The sequence below is a fragment of the Mya arenaria genome, chromosome 13, assembly GCF_026914265.1.
Source record: "Mya arenaria isolate MELC-2E11 chromosome 13, ASM2691426v1".
Classification (NCBI taxonomy): domain Eukaryota; kingdom Metazoa; phylum Mollusca; class Bivalvia; order Myida; family Myidae; genus Mya; species Mya arenaria.
The window spans coordinates 56834024-56844545 of NC_069134.1; the positions used below are offsets into that span (position 1 = coordinate 56834024).

The window sequence follows — 10522 nt, forward strand, 5'->3', positions numbered from 1 at the left end:
TTTTCAATCTGAAGTGTCGTCTGTTTGCACTGAATGTATAGGAAAATAAATCAGTAGTGTGTAACGTATATAAATTATTTTACATCTGTGCATCCAAGCCTCTGAAGTTTTATTTATGTCACAAGAAAGACGGATGACAGTATATAAATTATTTTCATGACTGGTATATACTGTTTGCAAAAGCCACGATTACAAAAAGTCTCAAACTTGAGTCTAGACTTAAACACAGAATGGAACAATAAATCATCTTTATTCCACTTCGTAAAAAATGGATTATTCATCAACAAATCATCTTTATTCCACTTCGTTCACAAACAAAAATGGATTTTTCAATACAGTATTAGTACAAATTCAAATAGTAACATGATTAAGCAAAGTTCACCATCAATGCTTTGCTAGAAGGAAAGTTACAATGAAATGAAGACTTGCCATTATTATTCTTGGGGGTGAACTCATACTTGAGACTGGTCGTAATCACTGTCCTAGATATTAAAGCTGCACTGCCATAGATTGAACGTTTTTACAGCATTTTTATTTTTGTCTTGGAACGAGCCATTTTTTGCGAAAAATACATGGAAACCAGTGATAAAAGACTGGTGGCAAAAATCAGATGGCAATTTTCATATTTATGATCAAAAATTGATGTTGTATGAGCGTTTGTAACGCTTTTAGTATAAATAATTAATTTAGAACTTGAATATGAAAAACTGCGATGCAGTCTAATATTACTGGTTTTTTGCTATTTACGCAAAAAGATCGCTCTCCCAAAACAAAAAATGAAGATGTTATCAAAGCAAATTTGTGAGAGTGCATCTTTAAGTCCATAAGCTCAGTTGTTGGTATACGATTTAAAACGTTTTGTTAAGTTCACCAAATAACTATTTGAGTGCGATTTTATTTCCAAATTCTTCCAAATAGAAGGTCCAAAAAAATGTACATTAAAAGGATCTTTCAAACGATTTTTGATTACGGAGAATCCTATCATAAAATGGATTAATTTATAGAATCCTGAAATTACGCCTGATTGTTTGGGAAAGAGTTTAAGATAATTAGCAAGCTATTTTTCTCAACGTTTCATATGTGCTTCTTATGCACCAGTCAATTTTATAGTATAGGGGAATAGTGGGGACGTCCAGCCAACCCCGGCTAAAATGCCCGTCCTGCGGGGACGAACAGATGGTAAAATCCCTGCCAAATGCCCCCGCACCCCAGGGACCATAGGTAAGTCCCATTCCCCGCTTAATTTAAAACGTAGACAAAACCACGGCATTCAACCCGGCACTTCGGGGCAACCTGAAAGGTAAAAACACGGCCCATTTCCCCGGCTATCCCGGTATACCCCCGGACCTGGGCGGCCGTGGTTACAATTGACTGGTGCATAACTAGCAAGCTATTTTTCTCAACGTTTCATATGTGCTTCTTATTCATGTACAGCTTATACAATATTAGTGTAGTTTCTGAAAATTGGGTTGGATTTCTTTTTCAAAGTATGTCAAATTATAAATAAATAATTTCGGTCACATCTGTCCGTACCCACGTTACAGCTTGTGGGATTACACCCCCCCCCCCCCCTCACACACACACCACCACCACCACCACCACCACCACCACCCTGCCCACTCCCCCATCGCACCCCTTGTGGTGGGAGTACCACATCCAACGTCCAGCATCAATTTCTATATAATATCATATTTAATAAAATGTGGATGTTTATATGCATGACAAGAGGTTTTTCATTGAAATCAAAATCGAAAGTGAACGTCAAAATTGCCGGTCAACATGAAGTTTTTTCTTGTTTTTGTTTTGTTTTTATCTTGAAGCCATTGATCTGAAAATGTACAGTTAATCGGATTTGTATTGGTTGGTTTTTATATGAGACATATAGTTAAAATAACTGTGGTTGTGGGCTTGCTTTCTTAAAATACCAAAACCTGGGAAAAAACTATTTCCGAAAGTGAAACAATATTATCTTTTGCAATTACCGTGTTATCGATGGCAGTCTAATGACGCCCTAACAAGACGGAAGGAAATAGAAGCTAACATCAAAGGCGCCCGCTTCATGTGGACGCTCACAATGGACGACACATTTGGCAAAGAACAATGTTAATTTAAAAAAAATCACGAAATCACAATATCATTTTTGTGAAAAAACAACAAAAAAGTGTTTCAATTCGTGATGGAACACATTTAGATGATTTTTATAGAATTTGTCAATTTGTTGAAAAATGAGTCAAATCATAATATGCAAGCAGATAAACTGCATGGAAATATACCTTGAAAACTGAGTATGAATATAAAAGACGACTATAAATTAATTGCTGGTTTTTCAGCCCCGCCCGCCCCCTCTTTTTTCCGTCCCTCCCCACCAAAACCGTGGATTTGTACACAACCTCTGTTCATTGATCTTAATCTAATTGCCTAATTGTCTTATCAGATCTCCGATCTGAGTATCCTGCTGCGCAGTTTTGGATGTTTTATTATAGAAATGGACCCTAAATGGCCTTGAGCCAATAAACGAATACACAGGAAATTGGCCCCGACTGTGACACCCGTGCAATAAACAGGAGATGCACAGCAGGGGATTGTCATGCCAAACATTCCTTAAACTAGGCCTTTAAATTGTATTGACTCAAATAAAAATGTCGAACTAGGGTCTGTATTTGCGTATTGGTCCGGTACTGTCCGGGAACGGCGTTTATTTATACCTACAGTGTCGATGTAAACATTCACATATAAAAATGTGACATGTTACGATCGCGTTCGTGGTTCGTCTAGAAACACATGTACATGTATATGGCCCTTATGCAATACAAGAGTATGAACACATGTGGTGAAACAGTCATCTAGCTTAAAGAAATATTTTAAATAAGAAAAGTAAATTGTCACCCCCTGCCCCCAATGAAATCAAACAATTATTTTAAATTGGTCTAAAGCAGCGATGTACGTCTTCTAAATCCACCATAACTTAATAAATTCTAGCCATATAGACTTACCGATAATGTTACTGGGCGTTGTGGGCCGCGTGCCCCTACAGAAGGACCGGAAGTCGGGACAACAGTCACTCCTCTCTCGGTCACAGAACTCATCACAGTAGCACAAGGTGTCTAGAATCGGCACGGCGCACGAGTCAATGCGGTTGGGGCAGCAGCCACCGCGCCGCGTGGCGCAGTATGGACCGGCGACATCCGGTCCCCATTCTATATAGCGCTTGGACCGCCGCAGGAGTCGCGAGTCTGACTCCGCATTGTCTATGAGGCGTGGAGAATCTCTCGAGTTTCGAGATACTTCGCGGTTGAGGTTTGGTAATTCCGCGGAATTCACTGGGAATGTTATAATAATCTCCAATAGTACCATCACAATCATAGAACGTTTTAATCTCGGTAAAGCTGTTGGATTTAGACTATCCATTTTGGTGGCGTACGTATTCTTAACGTGTCACCTAAATGCCAGACACCATAAATAACCCTTTTAAAAAGCGATTCACGTGCCCAATTTGTTGTAAATCAAAACTAGACCATTTTATCTCCTGCACTTGAATGCTAAACTGCTTATCCGTGCAACCTTCTTTTTTAAGTATGTGTTCATTTATACGAGACAATCATTATTTAAACAGCGAAAATACCGTATTAATTACCTAACTCGTAATCAATAATCAGTGTTACGCTATTTTTACGCGATCTGGATACTGTCAAATCCACCAGTATCATTGTGTTTACCTACGAACACTTCACCGTGCAATAGTTTCCTTTAAACGCCCACTTCTGTATAATGTAACAAGCCGATACAATTATGATACCTTAGCCATCCTAGCCAGTAGCCCTAACGATGGTCGGTTAATGATAACCATTTAAGACAACCCATTCATGTAAAGCGATTACATTTTCAATCCAGCTGTGGTAATAGGTCTAAAATGATATAAAATGCGCTTGAAAGTAAACCGCCCCGATAACACTTAAATTCCCATAAAAAGCTTTCTATTCACTGACTTTTTATATATTTATTTACCAACAATTGACATCTCTTCCTCCGATATAAATGACAATCTGTTTCATACGTGGCAATGATAAAATACAAAAGTGGCATCCTTTATAATAAATTCAATGGGTCACACACACAAAAATACTATTCTATTCACAGTTTATTTATTTCTATACCATGGATTTTAATAACATCTGAAGTTCTAAACTTATAATACGAATTTGTGTCGCGTTTAATTATGCGACAGTCTTAAAGCTGCACTCTCACAGATTGGCCGGTTTGACATTGTTTTGTCTTTGCACGAACCAGTGGTTGTGCAAATGTCTGGAAACCAGTGATATCAGACTGCTGGCAGAATATCAGTTCACTGTTGTTCATATTAACGTTCAAAATTTGTGGTTTATGGTTTACGCGTAACTACCGCTTTAAGAAAAATAATTTTTCGGCAGTTTCCCAAATAATTTAGATTTGACTTATAGTGAGTTATCTTATTCGACTGAATTGAAGGGTTTGATGCCAAACTCAGCTGATTCTGAAATAATTTAATGAAATATAATGCCAAAACTGTCAATCCGTGAGAAAGCTGCTTTAACCCAATCAAGGGTTTTATATTGGACAATTAAACGGATATATGTGGATGATTTATTTCATATCTAGTGAATTTATGTCATAGCTACACCGCATTGTTCAATACTATTTTTATCAACCAACGCATCGACAGCGATGTTTAAAGAAAGGGGCGGATCCAGGATTTGAAGTAAGGGGGGGGGGGGGGGCATTGGGGCAACCCTTCCCTAAAAACCAAAACATAATTTGACTCTAAATGTGATATGTGGTGTCGGGGACCTCCCCTGGAACATTATGGCGAATCTTAAAGTTTTAAATGGCGCATTCTGGTGTATTATATGAATATTTGGTGTACCATTTTGTACAATCTTAGGGTAAAGCGCGCATTGGCCTTCGAATATGAACGCTACTATTGTATGGTCGACATAGCACTCTGGTGTATATATGCATATTGGGTAAACTATTTTGACATGCTAAAGGTTTTACTTGTATAATTTTAGGGGAGAGCGCGCGCATTGTCATTCGATTATAAACGCTACCTATTTTTGTCGACATATCTTTATCATCACATAGCGCTTAAGTTTGGCTGAAATCCAACACAAATACGAACAGTTACGGCTAAGACGCAAGTTTTTCCATGTACTATGAACATCTGACCAGGAATGACCTTTTAAAGCTGCACTCTCACAGATAGACCGTTAAAACAACATTTTTTTTAAATTTTTGTCTTGGAACTCGCGATTTTATTGCGTATATGTCTGGAAACCAGTGAAAAAAGACTGCTGACAAAACTCAGATCGCATGATTTTATTTTTAATCATTTATATTCAAAAATTGATGTTTAATGCATTTTTCGTTAAGCGTTTAAACGCTAATAGCCATAAAACATCAATTATGAACGTTAATATGAAAAACTGCGCATGCGATCTGATATTTTGCCACCAGTCTTATATCACTGGTTTACTGATATTTACGCAAAGATTGATTCATTTCAAGACCAAAAATAAAATAAAAAGTTATCAAAACGGTCAATCTTTGAGAGTGCAGCTTTAAGTGATCGCACGAATGCTACGTGCGACACACATTCCCAAGCTTTTCTAACTTTCTTTGATGTTTGAATAAAATCTTATCTATTTCTCAAATGCTAAACCAAACACATTTCTTTACTCATTAGTTTCAGGTTTGTTTTAAATGCAATTGAAAGTGATAACCTTTGCTACACACGTCCGTATATTCTCACAGACAACAAGTGTACCAAGTTTCATTTGAATGATTTTAAACGGTTTTTGAGTTATGACAATGGATAAAGCGTTTAGACGCCGACTTTCATGACACCAATGCTATCAAACTACACATTCGGAACATCTTGGCCATTTTCCATCGAAAACTACCTCGCATGTAAGTAATTCGTAAAATTTAATACAAGTATTATTAGTCAAATCTGTGAGAGTTGAGCTTTAATATTTGTTCAAACCTCATGATCACTCAAAAGCAGCAAAAAACACACACGAAATAATGATAATTTCAATTTACAACTAAAATTTAGCCACTGCTAGCATTTACATAGTTTATTTTGATACATATTAAAATAAATTTTGAAGCGAAAGTATATAGGTTCTTTCCATAAGGCGCAGATTAAAAATGAACTAAACATACATACTATACAATAGCTCCTTTATTACAAAGAGTTAAGACGTACATGTTATTTTTATGTATAATAGTGTACCAAAAGCAGTTTTCAAAATGCACCTGCTCTGCATTATAAAGTAGGTACGAAACGTGATATACAATTAATGGGATATATTCAATGTATATATATATTGCAACATTGAACATAATATACATAAACCATTTACCGAATTTCTTAAGCGACGGGGTTTTTTTAAAATGATTTCGGGAAATTGAGGGTCCGTGGCATCCGTGTAGCAATCACATGATCGGCGGCTCCCTCAGGGTGCCCTTTTAAGTTATCCCGATTCCAATCGCGAGGTGCCCGAATGTAAGCCATAGGGGTACTGAATGATTACTCCGCGGACACAGGGCGTCCCTGCCGTTTGTTTTCGATAAATAAATACCAAATGCTATTCGTAAGGGACATCATATAAACATACTCATACACTCTTGAAAATCAATTTAAGAAGCCCGTATTTTCGTCCGCGTCAGAAGGGGTCATCTACTGACACAGGCATCAATAAGGGTCATATACTGACCATGACCAACTCACCCAAACATCAATAAGGGTCATCCACTGACCCAATAATCAGTAGGGGTCATCTTCTGACCATGACATAAGGACCAACGGATCAATAGGGGTCGTTTAGTGACAATGACCTACTAACCCAAATATCAATATGGGTTATCTTCTGACGATGACCGGCTGATCAAAACATCAATATGGGGCATCTTCTGACCATGGCCGGCTGATCAAAACATCCATATGGGTCATCTTCTGACCATGACCGGCTGACCCAAACATCAATATGGGTCATCTTCTGACCATGACCGGCTGATCAAAACATCAATATGGGTCATCTTCTGACCATGACCGGCCGACCCAAACATCAATATGGGTCATCTTCTGACCATGACCGGCTGATCAAAACATCAAACTGGGTCATTTTCTGACCATGACCGGCTGACCCAAACAACAATAGGGGCCATCTTCTGACCATGACCGGCTGACCCAAACATCAATAGGGGTCGTCTTCTGACCATGACCGGCTGATCAAAACATCAATAGGGGTCATCTTCTGACCATGACCGACTGACCCAAACATCAATAGGGGACATATTCTGACCATGACCGGCTGATCAAAACATCAATATGGGTCATCTTCTGACCATGACCGGCTGACCCAAACAACAATAGGGGCCATCTTCCGACCATGACCGGCTGATCAAAACATCAATATGGGTCATCTTCTGACCATGACCGGCTGACCCAAACAACAATAGGGGCCATCTTCCGACCATGACCGGCTGATCAAAACATCAATATGGGTCATCTTCTGACCATGACCGGCTGACCCAAACATCAATATGGGTCATCTTCTGACCATGACCGGCTGACCCAAACAACAATAGGGGCCATCTTCCGACCATGACCGGCTGATCAAAACATCAATATGGGTCATCTTCTGACCATGACCGGCTGACCCAAACAACAATAGGGGCCATCTTCCGACCATGACCGGCTGATCAAAACATCAATATGGGTCATCTTCTGACCATGACCGGCTGACCCAAACATCAATAGGGGACATCTTCTGACCATGACCGGCTGATCCAATCAATAATATGGGTCATCTTCTGACCATGACCGGCTGATCAAAACATCAATATGGGTCATCTTCTGACCATGACAGGCTGATCAAAACATCAAACTGGGTCATCTTCTGACCATGACCGGGGTTGACCCAAACAACAATAGGGGCCATCTTCTGACCATGACCGGCTGACCCAAACATCAATAGGGGTCGTCTTCTGACCATGACTGGCTGATCAAAACATCAATAGGGGTCATCTTCTGACCATGACCGGCTGACCCAAACATCAATAGGGGAAATCTTCTGACCATGACCGGCTGATCCAATCAATAATATGAGTCATCTTCTGACAATGACCGGCTGATCCAAACATCAATATGGGTCATCTTCTGACAATGATCGGCTGATCCAAACATCAATATGGGTCATCTTCTGACAATGACCGGCTGATCCAAACATCAATATGGGTCATCTTCTGACAATGACCGGCTGATCCAAACATCAATAGGGGACATCTTCTGACCATGACCGGCTGATCCAAACATCAATATGGGTCATCTTCTGACCATGACCGGCTGACCCAAACATCAATAGGGGCCATCTTCTGACCATGACCGGCTGACCCAAACATCAATAGGGGTCGTCTTCTGACCATGACCTGCTGATCAAAACATCAATAGGGGTCATCTTCTGACCATGACCGGCTGACCCAAACATCAATAGGGGACATCTTCTGACCATGACCGGCTGATCCAATGAATAATATGGGTCATCTTCTGACCATGACCTACTGCCCGAGTCAGCAATATGGGCCATGTACTGATTATATGCATAACAAGAACAGTACTATAACCCATCATGCAAGTCATTGATCGGAAATGAAAGTGTGACACCGCCGACGACATCTTGCGCCTGCAATGCTGTAACGAAGAAATCCCCAAGTACCTGACAATCTTTGCAGTTGAAACAATAAAATGTATAGTAATGCATCATTTTATGCATTTTTTCAGTACTTTTACACCGTGTGCACTTGTACATTATATGTTTAGCTGTATGATCAAGTTGCATGAGTTTACCCACGTGGAAAGTCTATGAATTAGTTGCATCGTATTACACGCACACAACTTTCATTTATTTTATTACAACACATCATGCACATGTCGAAACTGCTTGATAACAATTGGACACTCACCACTTTCTAAACCAAGATTTTGTTAACACCTGCATTAAATATTACATATTTGTAATTTCATGACAGTTCAATTATTATTCCTGCCAGCAGCTAGCATTTATACCAAATTGCCTCTGCCTAAATGTGTTGCTAAATTGTTTTTGGCAAACATGATTAAATTTCATTTGAATAGCATATGGTTTTGTGTAATGGCAGACCTTTTTTCTTAATTGACACCAATTGGGTGGGTACGTTTGGATTTCATTTCAATACTTGTTTTTATTTTCACAACATTGATATTTGTTTTCTTAATAGGATTTCCACACTTTAAACCTACATTAGTCTAGGTACATTAACATGTCTGTCCTGTGTAAAACAAACTATGAAAACTAATCCAAAAAGAAGATTAAAAAATATCAGTCAGATTTTTTGGTTGGCAATAAAAACAAGAGGACCATGATGGCCCTAAATCGCTCACCCTCGTGAACGTTTTAAACCTTTTAATGAGTTTATTGCTTTATGGCGATGCAACTAACATTAGACTATGATCAATTGGTCTAATTGTCCAGTATTGTCAATTGTAGCTGTGCGTAAAATTATCCAAGCACTGCATTAATATTTGTTTTTAAAACTGTACACATGGTCCAAAATGCATAACTAGAGCTTCAAAAATAAGGTAAAAGAAAGAAAGTCGGTCAAAAAGTCACAGTATAGCTCGTCAGAAGGCAGCATTTATATTTGTTTAATGCCTGAAACTTATTTTGATACACCTGAAGGAAGTCAAAAAGGATATATAACAATATAACAACGCCATTGCTGAAACAACTGTATTTCAATGATAGGCATTTTGCAATATGTCTAAGCATGAACATTGTTTTAGACAAATTGACATTGTTGTTCCATTTTATGACAAAATGAACGATCTGGTAATATCTTCCAAAAATATCTTCAATTTGTAAATAACATGTTTTTCCAAAAACAACTAAGCATGTAAGAAAAGCTTGATTCAAACATCTGTTTATACACTATTACAAATATGAAGTTTTTATATATTTTCAAAGTTTGACAAAGATGGAAAAAAAATGTGAAGAATTTTCGCAATAAAGTTAAGCACACACACATGAAAACAACAACAAGATAATCCTTGTCCATGCAGTACCAAAAAACTTTCATTCTATTATTTTTTATTTTTTTTTATATTATAAATGATGTTGCCATCATGAAATAACATCATTTAATATTTTTCATATTAAACTAGTGTAACTGTAATAACTTTTGAAGTGACATCATAAATGAATAGTGTTTAGAATGTAGCAAAGTTTAAGATATTTATCGCTGTAAATCACCAAATTAGTAATCATGATGCAAAGAAATATTTCAATCATGGTCATTCAACAAGAAATTTATTAAAATTGTTTACTAAAACTGACAAAACTCCCCAAGGCTCATTTCAATAAACTTAATGAAACTTTTTGGATAAATTCCATATCGAATGGCCACCTATGTTAGATCTTTTATGTAATGTTATTTAATGTATGTA

The 10522-nt window shown here is 38.0% G+C and overlaps 1 protein-coding gene across 1 annotated transcript in view; it reads right to left on the reverse strand.

The window, feature by feature from the left end:
* The window catches only part of LOC128214875 (uncharacterized peptidase C1-like protein F26E4.3), a 29035-nt gene extending 25082 nt beyond the window's left edge, over nt 1-3953 (reverse strand). The window contains exon 1 of the mRNA XM_052921578.1: nt 2994-3953. Coding sequence (XP_052777538.1) covers nt 2994-3408 — 415 coding nt within the window. The 5' untranslated portion in view covers nt 3409-3953. The remainder of the gene's footprint in view (nt 1-2993) is intronic.
* Nucleotides 3954-10522: the final 6569 nt, after the last annotated feature.